At 42.2% G+C, this 21,805-nt stretch overlaps 1 protein-coding gene across 1 annotated transcript; it reads left to right on the plus strand.

Annotated features, from left to right (window-relative positions):
• Positions 1-1,995: 1,995 nt before the first annotated feature.
• Positions 1,996-21,525, plus strand: LOC311147568 (tumor necrosis factor receptor superfamily member 25; the record flags this gene model as incomplete). The annotated part of the gene is made up of 9 exons (XM_084184318.1): positions 1,996-2,013; positions 2,937-3,030; positions 4,031-4,147; positions 4,550-4,664; positions 5,700-5,812; positions 6,250-6,411; positions 6,687-6,712; positions 7,178-7,286; positions 21,161-21,525. 9 exons carry the CDS (start codon positions 1,996-1,998, stop codon positions 21,523-21,525), a joined length of 1,119 nt encoding a protein of 372 aa, XP_084040444.1.
• Between the last annotated feature and the right edge of the window lie 280 nt (positions 21,526-21,805).

Here is a 21,805-nt window from a genome sequence, read left to right on the forward strand (position 1 = left end):
TCACCCCGAGAGTAATGGGCAGGTGGAAAGGGTGAATCAAGATCTGGGTAGGTTCCTGCGGACCTACTGTCAGGACTGGCCGGGGGAGTGGTCGGTGTTGCTGCCATGGGCAGAATATGCTCAGAACTCTCTCCGCCACTCCTCCACTAACCTAACACCCTTCCAATGTGTTTTGGGTTACCAACTGGTCCTGGCACCGTGGCACCAGAGCCAGACCGAGGCTCCTGCGGTGGATGACTGGTTTCGGCGCGCGGAGGAGACTTGGGACGCTGCCCACGTTCGCCTCCAGCGCGCCGTGCGTCGTCAGAAGGCGAACGCTTACCGCCACCGCAGGGAGGCCCCGGTTTTCGTACCGGGGGATCGGGTCTGGCTCTCGACCCGGAATCTACCCCTCCGCCTTCCCTGCCGGAAGCTGAGCCCGCAGTTTGTGGGGCCGTTTAAAGTCCTGAGGAGGATAAACGACGTTACATACAGGTTGTTACTCCCCCCTGATTACCGTATTAACCCCTCGTTTCATGTGTCTCTCCTCAGGCCGGTGGTAGCTGGTCCGCTCCAGGAGTCTGAGGTGCGGGAGGTTCCTCCACCTCCTCTGGACATCGAGGGGGCCCCGGCGTACTCGGTCCGTTCCATACTGGATTCGAGGCCTCGGGTGGGGGGCCTTCAGTATCTTGTGGAGTGGGAGGGGTACGGTCCGGAGGAACGGTGCTGGGTCCCAAGGAGGGACATCCTCGATCCCTCCCTGTTGAGGGATTTCCACCGTCGTCGTCCGACTCGCCCTGCTCCGCGTCCTCCTGGCCGTCCCCGAGGCCGGGGTCGGCGCACTGCTGGAGCCGCGTGTCAAGGGGGGGGGGGGGGGGGGGGGGGTACTGTCACGACTTCCGCCGAGGCTGCCTCCCCTCCTTGTTCGGGCAGGTTTTGGCATTCGTCGTCACCGGCTTACTAGCTACTGCTGATCCCATTCTCATCACTTCACTTGTCATGTCTTGTCTTGTCAATCACACACACCTGGTGCTCATTCCCCTAATTAGTATGTGTATAAGTGTTCTTCTTGTCTTTGTGAGTGATTGTTTCATTGTGAGAGCGAGTAGCTCGGTTGAGCTACTCTTCCATTTGTTATTTCCAAGGTGGAATAATTTCCCTTGTGATGGTTTCGTTTTGACGCTTGGTGCGTTTTATTTATGTAAACGGATTAAACTCTGGACTTCGGTGTTTTACCTCCTGCGCCTGACTTCTTCATTCACACCTCATCACATGATCAACAACCAATTTGACAGAGCTTGAAGAATTTTGAAAAGAATAATGGGCAAATGTTGCACAGTCCATGTGTGGGATGCTCTTAGAGACTTACCTAGAAAGACTCACAGTTGTAATCGCTGCCAAAGGTGATTCTAACATGTATTGACTCAGGGGGTTGAATACTTATCTAATCAAGATATTAGTTTTATTTGTCAAATTTCTTTTTACAAATGTTAAAATTTTTCTTACACTTTGACAGAGTATTTCGTGTAGGTCGTTGACAAAAAATGACAATTAAATCCATTTTAATCCCACTCTGTAACACAACAAAATGTGGAAAAAGTCAAAGGGTGTGAATATTTTCTGAAGGCAATGTACAGTAAATTGCAGCTTTACAGACTTAACTAGAACTGCTTGCTTACGTATGGTTGTACCAGCAATGGAAACTGGTATTTTATCTGACAGAGTTTCCTGTTGCTTCATCAGTTCTCTGAGGTCTTGAAAGAACTGACACTATAGACTTCCTTTGACCTACTTCTAACTCATCACACTGTATTAAGAGCCAGTTTAGCTTTTTGGTTAGAATTTCTACTAGGAAATTGGCAAATGGCTAGCTACAATGCCGCACATTTTTTTTGCCCATCATAGTCTTTTTAAAATGTATCGTAAGTTATGTTTTATGAGTTAAGTACATCCATTTATTTCAGATGAGAGAAGCAAACCACTGGCTACACTTTATCATTTTAAATTATTTTCAAAATGTGGTTCTATGTGTTGGTAAGTATTCATGCAATTATTATCAAAATCGTGTTTTCTGTATATTCTAGTTGTGTTCATTCAAATTCCTCTACTTTGATTGGAAAATCACATTTTGCTTTACATTAATTTGGATACATTTTGTATTTGTTATTGGCCTATCATAAAGCTTATATAACACCATCATAACGGATATGTAAAGTGATATCATGGCAGATTATTTATATAATGACAGACAATTATTTCATGTTAATGACTCCCGAGTGGCGCAGTGGTCTAAGGCACTGAATCGCAGTGCTAGCTGTGCCACTAGAGATCCTGGTTCGAGTCCAGGCTCTGTCGCAGCCGGCCACGACCGGGAGACCCATGGGCGGCGCACAATTGGTCCAGCGTCGTCCAAGGTAGGGGAGGGTTTGGCCGGCAGGGATGTGGGTTCGTTTCCCACGGGGGGCCAGTATGAAAAAATAAAAAAATGTATGTATTCACTAAATGTAAGTCACTCTGGATAAGAGCGTCTGCTAAATGACGTAAATGTAATGTCAATGGATTAGGTTTAGGGTTATTTATGATGATGCTGGAAATGTTTACTATTTAATGTTTGGAGATAATAGTTGTCATAAGTGTTTAACAAGGTTGTAAAGTGGAAGGCAATATTTCAAAATGTGTTGACTGGCCAGTTGTTATTAAGTGTTCTTATTGATCACATATCTTTGCACATATGTAGACACTGGTATTGTGCTGGAGAAAATGAATATGAGGTTAAAAACCTGTATAATGCCCCTTTAATTGTGGGGCATTAGTGAGGTAATTTCCAAATACAAATAAATATATTTTGGAATAGTATATCAGTATGTTGGCGTTGTAAACTGTAGCAGCTTATGCACTCCTCAAGGACAAATGGCATATCACTAATGACAAACCTCTGTCTTTCCTTTGTCTGCCAGGTGTTGACACTAGCCTGTCTTGACTCTGTGCAGAGTTGCACAGAGGAGGATCTAAAGAAGTCCCCGGAAAGTACCTGCAACGAATGTCCAGCAGGTAAGCATCACTGAGTAACACAATTAGAATCTGAGCTTGAACAGAAGTTGGGCTAGTTAGTCCCAAACTACACTACAGTATAGTATATACCAGCCATACTCAATAGACTGACCGCGGTCCGGATCCGGACCCAGAATGGGGTCAAAACGGACCGCAGGTCCCAACTTTTTTATTTATTTTTGAAACTCAGTCGGGCTTTCAACTTACTGCTATTGAGAGTTGTAATAGTAGAATGCACAAGGTGCAATTTCGAAATTTGGTAGTGCATGGGCAGTTTTCCTCTTGTTATGTCATTCACTGACAGAGCTATTTGCATCATATGAACACACATAAGACATGGCAAAATGTGTAGAATTGCCAGAAATTCGCTTTAAAGATGGAATCCGCAGTAGTGGGAAGCAGCGCCACTGGCTGCCCTACCACCATTGTTATTATTTTTGTTGGATAGCTGAGGAGCAGCATGGTCAAAAAAAATTGCAGTACATATTGTGCTCGTTTATCGCTCGTGCAATGATGTCCGAGGTGTTCGTTGTTTGCAGTAACTTCTTTGTTGTTGTAATATTGCAAACGGACGTGGCTGTTTCACTATTAAGGACTCCTGCTTTAAAACTGCAAAATGTTCTCTCCACCCCATGGTAAAATGTGTAGAATTGCAGGAAATGAGCTTTAAAACAGCAAAATGGTATCTCTGCCAACAAGAGGGGTGTAAACAGTTTGAACAATTTGGGGATGCATGGGTTATGAGGTGGGGGTTTGTTACTACGCCGATAAATGACAATATCCATCCGGACGTTTGCCACCTAGGAAATTTGTGTGACCAGACCTTCTCCGATAGTATTTGAGTACCCCTGGTGTATAGAGTATTGTTGTAGCTTTGTTTACAATCTTGATGTTAGACAGTAATTAAATTGAGACATATTACAGTGCATATAATACAATGTTTGTGCAACACTTGGCGAAGATACATATGCATTGTACTGAATTTCAACATGTCTTTCAGGTTTTCACAAAGTAAAAGGAACCTTCAAATGCAGAAAATGTATTGCGGGCAAAGGATACACTGCAATACCAAATAATAGTTCAACTTGTTTACGCTGTACAACATGTGATGAAGGAGGTAAGCATTCTTCACTCCTATTTACGTGACCATTTCTGGACTGCAGTGTAATAATGCACTGAGTGCTGCAATTATTTTTCATACATGTGTGTTCATGTTTATGTGAAGAGCATCTGTGTGTTTATTTATGGTGTGTGACTTGAGCGTATTCTGTCAGCAGAACCACACTCGCAGTGTGCAAAGAGACTAGTTATCACTATTTACCACAGGATTTAGGCCTATCTAGAAACTTTAAAAAAAGTTATTGTAAGAAATATTTTACACTGCTAGAGCTGTTTCTATTGACAGAGGATGTGTGTGTGTGTGTGTAAGAAATAGTGTATATCTTTCCCCTTGGGAGTTTGTGTTTATGTGATAGGAGTGAGACGGAGACAGTGTCTTTGCTGTGTCTTTGTGTCTTAGTGTCTCAAATGGTGGTGAAGAGTTGTGAGCCCAAGAATGACATTAAATGTGGCTGCATGAAGGGACACTACCCAAAGAGTTCCAACCATGGATCACGCTGCATCAAATGCCAAACGTATGACCACCAGATTCCAGCTTCTACAATATTTATACATTTAGTAAGCTGAGCATATGCACCACCCTTTCTGTTTAGCTCTGACAATACAATATTCTGTAGTGACAAGGTGTAGTGCTCACACACTTCTTCACAGTCTCACCAACCCATCACATTTTGACAGAGGCAATAACCATAGAACATCCTAAAACATTTTTTTAAATCAAATTTGTATTCCTGCCAAAGTACCTCAGACACATCCACAGTGTTTCACATTGAGACCTTGATTGCATCCCAGATGGCACTGTAGTCCCTATATAGTGCATTACTTTTGATATGGGCCCTGGTCAAAAGTAGTGCACTATATAGGGAACTTCTTCAGCATAACCCCTCAAAACCCACAGTTCTTTTGATGTAGGCTTGATTTCCCTGAAATGACTCAGCCATGGGTTTTAATCCAGTGTACTAGAGAATTAACGTGCTCTGTTGTTGACGTAAACTAAGGAAGCACAGTTATTTGTTGGATGCTGCTGAAAGATCAATCAGATCCTATAATGGCATGCATTGAGGTCAGTGGGTTGAGGACTTCCTCTCAAAGTGGAGCTTTATTAGATTTATAAGATCTGAAGTTCCTGAACATCCTGTCTATGTTTCTGAGGTACTCTTGTGTTTCTGGTAATCAATGTTCTAAAGGCACGCCCACATATCACAGATACAAGATTCATTTTCAGCCCTCTGATTTAAGTAAAAAATAATAACTACTGGTAATCATAGTTGTGACACTAAGATTGAGAGAGTTTATATTTCTAGACTGCATTGGGTACAACGCAAAAGCACAACATACAAAAAACGTCTATATCCAAACCTTCCTTTCATTGAAAGTTTTCTAAACATTGGATCCATCTGACATTCCCTTGTCCAGTCTTGACATGTATACATAAGTGTTGTTGGTGTCATATAAAACAATTGTTATGAATGTCAATGTGATAGGGTTTTCCGGGAAATCCCCTCTGGTTTTAATGTGTGATCTTGTGTTTTTCTGTCTTCATGTTTCAGTAAAGACTGTTCAAAGTATACAGAATGTCACACCTTCTGCACCATTACTACAACTCAGAGACCCCTAAACTCGACACCCAACCCCAGCATCACTCAAATAGGTCCAGACCATTGTGAGTTCCACCAATACCTTTGCTTCCACAGATCTTTCAGTTATTTCAGTGACCTCATGAAGCCTTCATAATCCTGTCATAGCGCCTGTCATTAACAGTCTTACCTTTTTACAATTATAAAATTGGTTTTTTGGTTCCTGGATGCTGATTGGATGAACAATTATAAAGTGTAAGTCAACTCAAATGGTAACTATTGCCACTGATAATTGATAGCATTAATCATATTACAGTGTTAGTGCATCATACTGGCAAATTCTATGATGTAAAATATTCTCCAGTAACTTGAATGTCTCCTCCATGCAAAAAATGTGCTCTAGTTTAATATTTTTGCTCTCTACCCTTCATTCTTCTGAACCTTAAATGTAGTCACATAGTTCAGTTGTTTTTGTGGTATGAAAAACACCATTGATGGTTATACTTATTCATATCCTCAACAGATCCCCTCCTGACCATCGGGTATGTCCTTGTGGTTGTCCTGGTGACCACTCTGTTAATGGCCTGTCTCATTGTCCTGACTAAGTGTGGATGGAGGGTACATGGCTGTTGTGCGACCCCTGAAAAGGACCTCCAGTTGCCTACAAGGGACACATCAGCCAACGGTAATGATAAACTATCCAGTAACCCATTTGACAATGTGGGCTCTTGCTTGTCAATTCAACTCTTTAGCCAATGGCCTACTGAGATTGGACCCCTTTAAAGTGTTGAATGTAATACTTGGTTTACATGAAAATATGGGTAATTTTTAGCTATGCAACTTCAATTGTTATTAGCAGTAATATAATTATTCATCTTAAAGAGATATGGTGTGAATACAAGTTATTCACTGCAACAATTGGTGCAGGAAACTCTGATAATTTGTCTTTAACTCAAACAGGTCAGCCAAATGGCCAAACTTCACTGGTAAGTATCCGTTTCTTGTGTTATATTTGGATCATTATCAGTTATAGTGTGGGAAAGGAAGCAAATTATACAATTGATAAAGAAGATGAGAAAAGTATATTTTATTCACCTGTAGACCAATCCTGACTAGCAGGTGCAAAACCTACATTACGGGGAAAAAAATGTATGGACTCACTACTGTAAGTCGCTCTGGATAAGAGTATCTGCTAAATTACTAATAATGTCAAAACAAAATCATTGTTAATTACTGTTTACATCAATATGTTTATTTTATTCCAATCATTTGTCTTTATCCTCTTTAATTACAAAGTCATAATTGATTTGAAACATGTCTAGTTTAGCAAATGACCAGTATCTATTTTGATATGTTACCATACATATACTGTATGTGTGTATGGATGCTTTGCTGCACTGCTTAGCCAGACAGATGCTAAGGACTTGTGTCTGTCTGCTGTCCCTTCCAAGACACTGAACATTACTGAAGGGATTCCCATGACGACGTTCTCTCACAGTGCTGCGAAGACTGAGTATTACACCCTTGTCACACCCCTGCTGCCAGGCAGAGAGCCCAGAAGTAAGTCTTCAATGTAGTTGTCTGTTGCTTTGCCATAAGCCTTAGTTGGGCAACATTGCATTTCAGCTGCTCTATCAAGCTACAGTAGTACTACTTAAGGTTGGGTTCATAAGCTTGGATTTATAATAAATGTATATGACATATTGTAATAACTTTAATGTTTCAAAAATCTGAAGCAAAAGTCCCGGTACTCTTGAGATGAAATAGGACTGACATCCCATCAAGCACATTTCTGAGTAGTGTGTACAGCATAGTACTTACCTGTCCTGTCCTGTTCCTGATGTGGGTAGAATCTCTGCTGTGGTTTGTTGTGTTCTCAGAATCAAAACAACCGCCTTTCCTTTAACACCTCAGCGTGTCAGCGTAAAACCTATCTCTGGTCAGCCACGTGGTGGTGTGCGTGCATGTGTAGGTGGTGTGCGTGCATGTGTAGGTGGAAACTGGGACACTTTCATGATATGAATCAGAAATAAGCTGAGCTTCAGAGAAAATGGCAAATCCGATAGCGAGAAGCAGCCTTCAGCTGCTCGACCTTTAACATTTGAGCGTGTTGCCTTATCCATCTTGCAAATTACACTCTGATTCCAACATCCAATCCACTGAAAATATGCACCTGATAAGCGTGATGTTAGTTAGCGTAGTTTTAGTGACAAAATATGATAAGAGTAAGGGTTTGTCCCAAGTCTTTCCACCCGGTTCTAACCTCAAATGTTTGGTTAGGCCTTCTTGTTGATATTTCAGTCAAAATCACGTTTCTGTCTCTTTAAGATGACATAGTATGACCACGTTTAGCTTACGTGAAGATTGCTTATGGTTGTCAACATCAGAATTCCCCTGTGGTGTCATTGTAAGGTTATAGAGCAAGGTTGTGTGTCATTTCCTTTATGTAGATTGGGATCCAGACTGAGGCTTCCCCCACAAAAACAAATTACTGGACTGGGATTTTGCATAGTGTACAAATACCTTTATTTCTAGGAAGCATTTTGTTATTTAACCTATTAGCATCACACTTACCAGGTCTCATAATTTACACAGACTAGACAGAGATATGTTTCTGTTGATACAACATTTCTCACTCCTAAAAACACATCCTCACAGTGTTTCCTCTCATCCCAAAAATGATCTGATACCAGTTTTGATGAAATCTCGCCCACACTCTCCATTACATAGAGTGCCTATAGAAAGTGTACACCCCCCTTGGATTTCTTCACATTCTATTGTGTTACAAAGTGGGATTCAAATGGATGTGTCATTTTTTGTCAACGATCTACACAATAGTAGTTGAATCTGTCCTTGAAATGCAATACTTGACTGAGGGACCTTACATATGTTGTATGTATGGGGGGCAGAGGAAGGAGTAGTCATTCAATAATTTCACCCAGAGTCCATATAGCGTATGATATAGCGTGTGATTTGTTAAGCCAAATGTTACTTCTGAACTAATTTAGGCTTGCCTAAAGCCTCTTAAATGTAATGGCAAAAATGTCGATTTCTGTCTACATAGACATGCCCAAAAGTAACTGCTTTTAATAAGCAGTTATATGAAAAGGACATGCATAAACTTGGTATCATTGGAAAGAAAACACCTGGGAGATAAGGAAATGGTCAGAACATAGACAGGAATGGCACAGTTCAGATCACACAAGATTAAGCACACACAAAGTAACCGTTTTTTGGACAAGCTATAAGTCAATTATTGATGAAAAGAGCTGGAAACACATCAGCTTGCTTCCACAACAAGTCAAAAAGCTCTAGAGGGAAAAAATAGGATTGCTGGACACAACAGCTAGACCTTTACAGACATTTTAGTAATGCGTGTCAGGTGCGGTCAAGGGACATCTCCAAGGTCGTGTCTACACTTGACACTTACATGCGACTTCTGCTATTAGAAAATACACTTTGTGGTGTTATTGTGTTCAGATCTGCCTGACCACTTCAGGAGGTGGTAAGGGATGCATTGTGTACAGATTTCTCCTCAGTCAGGACGCAATCAGGCTACCAAAAGTGCATACAGTGGGCGAAGTTATCAGCACTCTTCCCACATGTCTCCGAGAGGCACCTTTTCATTATAACATTGGAGGAATACGTTTCTAGTGTGTGAGGAACGTGTTTGCAATTCCTTTAGCGTTGCTTGCTAGCTAGCTAGTTAGCTACTGCCATCAGTTGTTGTGTTATCATACTTTGCCTATTCCACCGTTTGTAGAATGCATACTGGCATTTGAATATAGAGCAGGAAAAGGGAATCCAGACACGGTAGACTGTGGACACAGTAGACACATTTAAATGTAGGTGTAGATGCATGACGTGTTTGGAATTCCATGATCAGAATACTAAACTATATGGAGTTGTTTTAAGAAGGTCATACCAAGGATAATTTGCTACACACTAATATGACCCCTCTGTGGAAAGGTGAGACTCTCAAACACGTACAGTGAATTTAGCCTTATTCTAAAATAGATTAAATGTTTTTTTCCTCAATCTACACGCAATACCCCATAATGACAAAGCGAAAACAGGTTTAGAAATGTTTGCAAATGTATTAAAAATAAAAAACAAATACCTTATTTACATAAGTATTCAGACCCTTTGCTATGGGACTTGAAATTGAGCTCAGGTGCATCCTGTTTCCATTGATCATCCTTGGGATGTTTCACAACTTGATTGGAGTCCACCTGTGGTAAATTCAATTGATTGGACATGATTTGGAAAGGCACCCACCTGTCTATATAAAGGTCCCACAGTTGACAGTAAATGTCAGAGCAAAAACCAAGCCATGGGGGTCGAAGGAATTGTCCGTAGAGCTCTGAGACAGGATTGTGTCGGGGCACAAATCTGGGGAAGGGTACCAAAAAATGCCTGCAGCGTTGAAAGTCCCCAAGAACACAGTGGCCTCCATCATTCTTAAATGGAAGAAGTTTGGAACCACCAAGACACTTCCTAGAGCTGGCTGCCCGGCCAAACTGAGCAATCGGGGGAGAAGGGCCTTGGTCAGAGAGGTGACCAAGAACCTGATGGTCACTGACAGAGCTCTAGAGTTCCTCTGTGGAGATGGGAGAACCTTCCAGAAGGACAACCATCTCTGCAGCAGTCCACCAATCAGGCCTTTATGGTAGTGGCCAGACAGAAGCCGCTCCTCAGTAAAAGGCACATGACAGCCCGCTTGGAGTTTGCCAAAAGGCACCTAAAGGACTCTGACCATGAGAAACAAGATTCTCTGGTCTGATGAAACCAAGATTGAACTCTTTGGCCTGAATGCCAAGAGTCACGCCTGGAGGAACCTGGCACCATCCCTACGGTGGCAGCATCATGCTGTGGGGATGTTTTTCAGCGGCAGGGACTGTGAGACTAGTCCGGATAGAGGGAAAGACAATCGGAGCAAAGTACAGAGAGATCCTTTATGAAAACCTGCTCCAGAGCACTCAGGACCTCAGACCGGGGCGAAGGTTCACCTTCCAACAGGACAATGACCCTAAGCACACAGCCAAGACAACGCAGGAGTGGCTTCGGGACAAGTCTCTGACTGGCCCAGCCAGAGCCTGGACTTGAACCCGATCGAGCATCTCTGGAGAGACCTGAAAATAGCTGTGCAGCAACGCTCCCCATCCAACCTGTCAGAGCCTGAGAGGATCTGCAGAGAAGAATGGGAGAAACTCCCCAAATACAGGTGTGCCAAGCTTTTAGCGTCATACCCAAGAAGGCTCGAGGCTGTAATCACTTTCAAAGGTGCTTCAACAAAGTACTGAGTAAAGGGTCTGAATACTTATGTAAATGGGATTTCAGTTTTTTATTTGAAATAAATTAGCAAAAGTGTAAAAACCTGTTTTTGCTTTGTCATTATGGGGTATTGTGTGTAGATTGATGAGTGGGAAAAAAACAATTTCATCAATTTTAAAATAAGGCTGTAATGGAACAAAATTTGGAAAAAGTAAAGGGCTCTGAATTTGTTTTTCAACAGGAGAATGACCCAAAACACACCTCCAGCCTGTGTAAGGGCTATTTGACTAAGGAGAGTGCTAGAGTGCTACATTAGATGACCTGGTATCCACAATCACCTGACCTCAACCAAATTGAGATGGTTTGGGATGAGTTGGACCGCAGAGTGAAGGAAAAGCAGCCAACAAGTGCTCAGCATATGTGGGAACTCCTTCAAGACTGTTGGAAAAGCATTCCTCATGAAGCTGGTTGAGAGAATGCCAAGACTGTGCAAAGCTGTCATCAAGGCAAAGGGTGGCTACTTTGAAGAATCTCAAATATAAAATATATTTTGATTTGTTTAACACTTTTTTGGTTACTACATGATTCCATATGTGTTATTTCATAGTTTTGATGTATTCACTATTATTCTACAATGTAGAAAATAGTAAAAATAAAGAAAAACCCTTGAATGAGTAGGTGTGTCCTACCCTTTGACTGGTACTGTATACAGTGCTATGAAAAAGTATTTGCCCCCTTTCTAATTTTCTCTACTTTTGCATATTTGTAATATTGAATGTTATCACACCGTCAACCAAAACCTAATATTAGATCAAGGGAACATAAGTGAACAAATAACACAACAATTACGTATTTATTTCATTTATTTCATAAACAAAGTTATGCAACACCCAATTCCCCTGTGTGAAAAAGTAATTGCCCCCTTACACTCAATAACTGGTTGTGCCACCTTTAGCTGCAATGACTCCAACCAAATGCTTCCTGTAGTTGTTGATCAGCCTCTCACGTCGCTGTGGAGGAATTTTGGCCCACTCTTCCATGCAGAACTGCTTTAACTCAGTGACGTGTGGGTTTTCAAGCATGAACTGCTCGTTTTAAGTCCTGCCACAACATCTCAATTGGGATTAGGTCTGGACTTTGACTAGGCCATTCCAAAACTTCCAATTTGTTGCTTTTTAGTAATTTTCATATAGACTTGATTGTGTGTTTTGGATCATTGTCTTGCTGCATGACCCAGCTGCGCTTCAGCTTCAGCTCACAGACGGATGGTCTGACATTCTCCTGTAGAATTCTCTGATACAGAGCAGAATTCATGGTTCCTTCTATTAAGGCAAGTCGTCCAGGTCCTGAGGCAGCAAAGCATCCCCAAACCATCACACCACCACCACCATGCTTGACCTTTGGTATGACGTTCTTACTGTGGAATGCAGTGTTTGGTTTTAGCCAATTGGGATTAGGTCTGGACTTTGACTAGGCCATTCCAAAACTTCCAATTTGTTGCTTTTTAGTAATTTTCATATAGACTTGATTGTGTGTTTTGGATCATTGTCTTGCTGCATGACCCAGCTGCACTTCAGCTTCAGCTCACAGACGGATGGTCTGACATTCTCCTGTAGAATTCTCTGATACAGAGCAGAATTCATGGTTCCTTCTATTAAGGCAAGTCGTCCAGGTCCTGAGGCAGCAAAGCATCCCCAAACCATCACACCACCACCACCATGCTTGACCTTTGGTATGACGTTCTTACTGTGGAATGCAGTGTTTGGTTTTAGCCAGGCATTACTGGAACCATGTCATCCAAAAAGTTATACTTTTGAATCATCTGTCCATAGAACGTTCTTCCAAGAGTCTTGATGATCATCCAGGTGCTTTTTGGCAAACTTGAGTCAACTTTTTGGACGAGATGGGTCCCATTATGCCTGGCGAAAACCAAACACTGCATTCCACAGTAAGAACAGCTGGGTCATGCAGCAAGACAATGATCCAAAACACACAATCAAGTCTACATGAAAATAGCTAAAAAGCAACAAATTGGAAGTTTTGGAATGGCCTAGTCAAAGTCCAGACCTAATCCCAATTGAGATGTTGTGGCAGGACTTGAAACGAGCAGTTCATGCTTGAGAACCCACACGTCACTGAGTTAAAGCAGTTCTGCATGGAAGAGTGGGCCAAAATTACTTTTTCACACAGGGGAATTGGGTGTTGCATAACTTTGTTTATGAAATAAATATGTAATTGTTGTGTTATTTGTTCACTTATGTTCCCTTTATCTAATATTAGGTTTTGGTTGAAGATCTGATAACATTCAGTATCACAAATATGCAAAAGTAGAGAAAACTAGAAAGGGGACAAATACTTTTTCATAGCACTGTATATATATATATATACTATACTTCAAGGGGTCTTAAAATTCCAAATCAAATAGCAAAATAATGCTTGGTATGACCTTCTTAAAACAATTCCATTAAAACAATTCCATATAGCTTAGTAACTTCTATTGCCATCTACAGTTGAAGTCGGAAGTTTACATACACCTTAGCCAAATACATTTAAACTCAGTTTTTCACAATTCCTGACATTTAATCCTAGTAAAAATTCCCTGTCTTAGGTCAGTTAGGCTCACCACTTTATTTTAAGAATGTGAAATGTCAGAATAATAGTAGAGATAATGATTTATTTCAGCTTTTATTTTTTCATCACATTCCCAGTGGGTCAGAAGTTTACGTACACTCAATTAGTATTTGGTAGCATTGCCTTTAAATTGTTTAACTTGGGTCAAACATTTCAGGTAGCCTTCCACAAGCTTCCCACAATAAGTTGGGTGAATTTTGGCCCATTCCTCCTGACAGAGCTGGTGTAACTGAGTCAGGTTTGTAGGCCTCCTTGCTCGCACACGCTTTTTCAGTTCTGCCCACACATTTTCTATAGGATTGAGGTCAGGGCTTTGTGATGGCCACTCCAATTCCTTGACTTTGTTGTCCTTAAGACATTTTGCCACAACTTTGGAAGTATGCTTGGGGTTATTGTCCATTTGTGTGATGAGTGTAATAGAAGGAGTCAGGCGCAGGAGGGTAATCACCGAATGCAGAGTTTATTCTGTCGTACACAAATAGCGCTGGATAGTGACAAGCGAAACAGGCACAAGGGAAAATCTACCCTGGCAATACAAGGTAACGGTAGCTCCAACAATAACAGGCACAAGGGAAATATCTACCCCAGCAATAACAAGGTACGAGTAGCTCCACCGAGCTACGCTACTCTCACAAATAAACAATCACCCACAAGGACAAGGGGGCCAGAGGGAACACTTATACACAGACTAATGAGGAGATAAGAACCAGGTGTGTGAAATAAACAAGACAAGACAAATGCAATGATGAATAATGGAGCGGTAGTGGCTAGTTAGCCGGTGACGACGAACGCCGAAGCCTGCCCGAACAAGGAGGGGAAGCAGCCTCGGTGGAAGTCGTGACAATTTGAAAGATCCATTTGCGACCAAGCTTTAACTGCCTGACTGATGCCTTGAGATGTTGCTTCAATATATCCACATAAGTTTCCTTCCTCATGATGCCATTTATTTTGTGAAGTGCACAAGTCCCTCATGCAGCAAAGCACCCCCACAGCATGACGCTGCCACCCCCGTGCTTCACGGTTGGGAGGGTGTTCTTTGGCTTGCAAGCTTCCCCCTTTTTCCACCAAACATAACGATGGTCATTATGGCCAAACAGTTCTATTTTTGTTTCATCAGACCAGAGGATATTTCTCCAAAAAGTATGATCTTTGTCCCCATGTGCAGTTGCAAACCATAGTCTGGCTTTTTTATGGCGGTTTTGGAGCAGTGGCTTCTTCCTTGCTGAGCGGCCTTTCAGGTTATGTCGATATAGGATTCGTTTTACTGTGGATATAGATACTTTTGTACCTGTTTCCTCCAGCATCTTCACAAGGTCCTTTGCTGTTGTTCTGGGATTGATTTGCACTTTTCGCACCAAAGTACGTTCATCTCTAGGAGACAGAACGAGTCTCCTTCCTGAGCGGTATGATGGCTGCGTGGTCCCATGGTGTTTATACTTGCGTACTATTGTTTGTACAGATGAACGTGGTACCTTCAGGCGTTTGGAAATTGCTCCCAAGGATGAACCAGACTTGTGGAGGTCTACAATGTTTTTTCTGAGTTCTTGGCTGATTTCTTTTGATTTTCCCATGATGTCAAGCAAAGAGGCACTGAGTTTGAAGGTAGGCCTTGAAATACATCCACAGGTACACCTCCAATTGACTCAAATGATATCAATTAGCCTATCAGAAGCTTCTAAAGCCATGACATTATTTTCTGGAATTTTCCAAGCTGTTTAAAGGCACAGTCAACTTAGTGTATGTAAACTTCTGACCCACTGGAATTGTGATACAATGAATTATAAATTAAATAATCTGTCTGTAAAAATGTATTGGACAAATTACTTGTGTCATGCACAAAGTAGATGTCCTAACCGACTTGCCAAAACTATAGTTTGTTAACAAGAAATTTGTGGAGTGGTTGAAAAACAAGTTTTAATGACTCCAACCTCCAAGTGTATGTAAACTTCCGACTTCAACTGTATGTAGAAATAGCCTATAAAGCCAACAAATAAAAACATTGCAGCCTGCAGGTGGAAAATATCCTGATAAAAAGAAATATCCTATAAAATCACATTGGCTAAGCATGGCCTGTCTGCAACACACTTGAAACATTGTATCAACTATTAACTTGGGTCAGGCCCAAAGCTTGCTCTAGCAAACTTGCAACATTGTGTAAAATATTATCGGCCCTCAGTTAATCCTGCCAGTGAGCTCGGGACAGACACATCTGTAGGCTATTTGCGCAAGGAATCAGGTAGGCCTATTTTATGACGTTTCCACTGGATCAGAGCATGACATTTTTCCCTTTCACGCTGAGAGGTTATCAAAAGGGAGAGCGCTGGAAAGATTTTTCAAATACATTTAGGAACTATTGTCATTCTCAATGGATGTAAAAACAGACTTTGTTTTCTTGCTGTTTGAGGTGAAGAAAACATTAATTTGAGAAGCGCCACAGCTCATTAGTGGTGGTGGTGCGTTAAGCCAATCAGAAATACTATCAGATCCCCAAATGAACACATTTATATGCCTACATTTGTGTGCAGGCCAGGTAGCCTATTGGCCTACTTCTATGCGTAATCATGTGTGCATCCTTACTCAACATTGACAGGAGCGCTCCAAACAAAAAATAATGACTAAATTGACAAAACTCGTAAATGGAATGAAATGAACCAAAACTTGTTTCTCACAAGTGTAGCATAGGTTGTGCGCTCTGCAAACAACGTGTCCACTCTGACAATGAGAACGGTAAAAGACTGAAATAATATTATATTGAATGCATGAACAGAAATTACCGTAACCAAACAAACATGGTAGATTAGAAATTATATGAATGAATGGTAAATGTACTATTGGTGATATATGTAATGGGGAATTGATTGACACTAACAATCAAACGCAAACCAATCACACAATGAAACAATGAATGTGCACAATTGGCGGAAGAGAATTCATTCTGGAGAGAGACGTGCATTGTGCATCTTAGACACACTCCCCTTCTCCTTGGACTGTGCCATCCCCGCGGCCTCCGCAATGGATTAGTTCACTGAGATGGGCGTGAATAAGACAGGTGTCTCGTGTGCCATAAAATATATATATATATATTTGTTACTGGTCGACAAAAAAAATAGTATTGTCGACCAACAGCCTATCGACCAAACAATCTACCAGTCGACTAATTGGGGTCAGCCCTAATAAAAATACTATTTCTAAAATGTCAACCTCTCTCAAACATTGTGGTGGTGTCAGGGGACATCCAAGTGTCCTTTCAACCACTCCAAAGTGGGTAATTCCACTGCTATTACACATTTGAATAAGCCTAAAAGGTATTGGTCCCACATTAATAAGAACTATTTGCACGAAAAATAATGAAAACTGTTATACATTATAAATGTAACCAGGCTTGACTCTTGCGAGATGATCATACCCTGCAGTCCCCTTCTTCTTGTCATTCTCCTCATCATTCTGTGTGTCACTCATGTGAAGAGTACGGTTGATGGCCAAGAAACGGTTTTCACTCATGATGGTGGCGGGGAACTTGATTCGGTAGAGCGGGGACTTGCTCCACTAGTCAACTAGTCTTGATACCTTCGCCAGTCAGTACATCACCAGGGAAATGTATGAGAGCATGTTGCCCATGCTGACATGTTTCCAGTTCATCTTCTTCTCCCCCTGCTGCTTCTTGTCCCCATACTTATTGGTATTGGAAACTAGTGTCCCCAGCACAGAGGTGATGAAGTAGAGCAGAAACAGCTGGAAGGAGGTGTATGTTTGAGGACTGTCCAACGGTGGGCCAACAAGTCGTTTGGGTCTCAGCCTGGGTAGTGCTGGGTCCACATCATCTTCAAAGACTGTATGCCATCTGTCCTCAGGTTCATCTCCCTCTGTTGTGCTGGTTCCAGTGCCCCTCCCTCTGCTCCTCCCTCTTCTCTGTTGAGGCCTAGGTGTCCTCCCTGCCCCTACACCTCTAGTTGAACTGGCTGAAAGGGGAGTGGAGCCAGGGCCTGCAGTGGGGGTAGTGGAAAAGGAGTGGGGCCTTTGTGGAGTGGTGGAGCTTGAACCACCAGTAGAGACAGCAGTGGGGGTTGTGGATCTGGCAGTGGAGGGTGAAGACCTTGAACGGCGGGGGCACTTGCTGGGGGGCGGTTTGCTCCCAAACGTCATCATCCTCTCTGTGGGGAATAAAATAAAGGGATCAATATTGTTGTAAGATACACATCATTACAGTTGACTAATTTTACAAAACTACATTACTGTAATGTAAAAACAATATACTAAAAGATAACACCCATCCTAAACTTTATTAAAATTGCCTGCTGGTGACTTGTAGCACATCATCTCACAGCCTTCTCTCAGAGTAAACTCTGTAAACTTCAGTAGGTTCCCTTCCCCCACTGGACATAGCGGGCCAGGGATATTGTAAACTGGCCCTTCACAACTGGCCAGGTGAGAGAGAGCAGCAAGCTCACCTCTGTCCACAAAGCATCTCAGAGTAGGAGTGCTGAACTAGGAGCTTTTTTTCTTTTTAGATCAAAATGAATAAGATTATTTGGACACTGTCTGGAGAGTGCCTCACATAGAGGTGTAAAACACACACACACAATGCAAACAGTGGGACACATTAGAGACAAAGGAGCAATGGCCACAAGAATTTGATGGCCTCCTAGCAGGGGTGTAGGCAGAAATTCGTTGGTGGGTGGGCCTGCACAAATTTGGTTGGGCCACTGGTGGGATCCTATCCCTGCCAGTTCCACCCTACCAGATTAAGAAAAAACAAAAAAATAACACATTATTACTACACCGATGCTGGTGGTTGCTGAGGAATATTTTTGTAGCAATAATGTGTTCCTTTTTTATTTTTTTGCTTAATCTGGTAGGGTGGGCCTGTTTCCACCCATGCCTATGCCCCTGCCTCCAGGTGGAAAACTAACTTGAAATATTGCACAAACAGGACACAGTTACACAGGCCTACACTGGGTGTAAGCTATACATACAGTCCAAAACACAAAAAAACTGACCACAACTATAACAAAACTACATTTCTGTAATGTAAAATAAATATACTAGCCTATACAATGCAAACAGTGGGACACAGGTAGCCTACCTTTAGAGACAAAGAATTTGGTGGCCTCCATATCCAACTTTTACCAGCAAACTAATGTGAAATATATACAATATGTAACTACTTTGGAATGATACACAGGCTACACAGGACAGGACACCTCTATACTGTAAATACAAAACAAAAAGAAGCAGTATTCAGACCTCTTGACTTTTTCCACACTTTGTTACGTTACAGCCTTATTCTAAAATGGATTAAATGTTTTTTCCCCTCCTCAATCTACACACAATACCCCATAATGACAAATCAAAAAAGGTTTTAGAAATGTTTGCAAATTTATTTAAAAAAATAAACTGTAATATCACATTTACATAAGTATTCAGACCATTTACTCAGTACTTTGTTGAAGCACCTTTGGCAGCGATTACAGCCTCGAGTCTTCTTGGGTATGACGCTACAAGCTTGACACACCTGTTTTTGGGGAGTTTCTCCCATTCTTCTCTGCAGATCCTCTCAAGCTCTGTCAGGTTGGATGGGGCGCGTCGCTGCACAGCTATTTTCAGGTCTCTCCAGAGATGCTCGATCGGGTTCAAGTCCGGGCTCTGGCTGGGCCAGTCAAGGACATTCAGAGACTTGTCCCGAAGCCACTCCTGCGTTGTCTTGGCTGTGTACTTGGGATCGTTGTCCTATTGTAATGTGAACCTTTGCCCCAGTCTGAGGTCCTGAGGGCTCTGGAGCAGCTTTTTATCAAGGATCTTTCTGTACTTTGCTCCATTCATCTTTCCCTCGATCCTGACTAGTCTCCCAGTCCCTGCCGCTGAAAAACATCCCCACAGCATGATGCTGCCACCACCATGCTTCACCGTAGGGATGGTGTCAGGTTTCCTCCAGACGTGACGCTTGGCATTCAGGCCAAAGAGTTCAATCTTGGTTTCATCAGACCAGAGAATCTTGTTTCTCATTGTCAGAGTCCTTTAGGTGCCTTTTGGCAAACTCTAAGTTGGCTGTCATGTGCCTTTTACTGAGGAGTGGCTTCCGTCTGGCCACTATACCATGAAGGCCTGATTGGTGGAGTGCTGCAGAGATGCTTGTCCTTCTGGAAGGTTCTCCCATCTCCACAGAGGAACTCTGGAGCTCTGTCAGAGTGACCATCAGGTATTTGGTCACCTCCTTGACCAAGGCCCTTCTTCCCTGATGGCTCAGTTGGGCTGGGCGGCCAGCTTTAGCAAGATTCTTGGTGGTTCCAAACTTCTTCCATTTAAGAATGATGGAGGTCACTGGGTTCATGGGGACCTTCAATGCTGCAGATTTTTTTTTTTTACCCTGCCCCAGATCTGTGCCTCGACACAATCCTGGCTCGGAGTTCTATGGACGACACCTTTGACCTCATGGCTTGTTTTTGCTCTGACAACTGTGGGACCTTATATAGACAGGTGTGTGCCTTTCCAAATCATGTCCAATCAATTGGATTTACCACAGGTGGACTCTAATCAAGTTGTAGAAACAGATCAAGGATGATCAATGGAAACAGGATGCGCCTGAGCTCAATTTAGAGTATCATAGCAAAGGGTCTGAATACTTACACTACTGGTCAAAAGTTTTAGAACACCTACTCATTCAAGGGTTTATCTTTATTTTTTTGTACAGTTTTTTACATTGTAGAATAATAGTGAAGACATCATAACAATGAAATAACACATACAGTGGGGAGAACAAGTATTTGATACACTGCCGATTTTGCAGGTTTTCCTACTTACAAAGCATGTAGAGGTCTGTCATTTTTATCATACGTACACTTCAACTGTGAGAGACGGAATCTAAAACAAAATCCAGAAAATCACATTTTATGATTTTTAAGTAATTAATTTGCATTTTATTGCATGACATAAGTATCATATAGGGTACTAAATCGCACCAAATATTGTATGGTACCAGCTTTCAGGTGACACCATGTATTCATGGATAGGGGCTACCATTCTCATTTTAGACGAAAAATGAATATAACATTGATTGAGGACCCTACATTTAAGTGGCTAAACAAAGGGGGTGAATACTCATGCAACTACTATATTTAAATTATTTAATTTTCATTCATTAGTAAAAAATATGTAGAATTTTAATTTCACTTTGACATGGAGTATTTTGTGTAGATCAATGACAAAAAAAATCACAATTAAATCTATTTCAATCCCACTTTGTAAGGCAACAAATATTTATGTGAAAAAAAGTTCAAGGGGGTGTAGACTTTCTATAGGCAGTGTATATGCTCACTTTTACACATTTTTCAAGAATCTCTCTCACCTATTACCTTTCGGATTGCCTCCCTCCCCTTTTCCTCTGTTCCTCAGTCGAACAATAATGTTTCCTCATACCATAATGGCCTGATACCAGTTTTGATTTAATTTTCACCACACAATCTATTGCATCTTTGCTCACCTGAACACTACAATAATGTCTTTCTTCCCGGCCTTTCCCCTCTCTTCCTCAGTCCCTCGACAGAATACCCAGGAGGAGCGCTGGCCCGCCACGGTGTTGTACGCCATCATCAAGGAGGTGCCTCTGCGGCGCTGGAAGGAGTTCCTGCGTCTGCTCTCCGTGCCCGACCGGCAGCTGGAGCGTGTGGAGCTGGAGCCAGGCATAGGCTCCATGGAAAGGCAGTACCAAATGCTGAGGCTGTGGAGCCAGGGCCCGGCTGCAGGCCTGGGGGATGTCTACTCTGCTCTGCGCTACATGGACCTGGCCGGCTGTGCCCACCAGCTGCAGGACAGCCTGGAGCAGCTGCAAGCACTGCAGTCGAGAGCCACAACCGTTGACTTCACCGCAGAGAACCATGGAGTCTGGAAGCTTACTTAGCCCATGTGACATCACCACAGCACCACCACATAGGATTGTGGAGGCTGCTGGGACATAACTTATGACTTTACCACAGAATAAGATCATAGCCAGATGTGAATATGACATCACGACAGCATCATAAGACCACGAAAGCTGTTCTTTTCTTCTTCTTTTTAAATAGATTTTGGTATTTTTATACTTTATTTACAGTAATTCACGAATGAGAGGGAGAGACTGATGGATAGAGTGAATTAGACATAGATCAAATCCCCACCACCAAGGACCATGTGACATCAGG

This window comes from Coregonus lavaretus (assembly GCF_964263955.1).
Source record: "Coregonus lavaretus genome assembly, chromosome: 20".
Classification (NCBI taxonomy): domain Eukaryota; kingdom Metazoa; phylum Chordata; class Actinopteri; order Salmoniformes; family Salmonidae; genus Coregonus; species Coregonus lavaretus.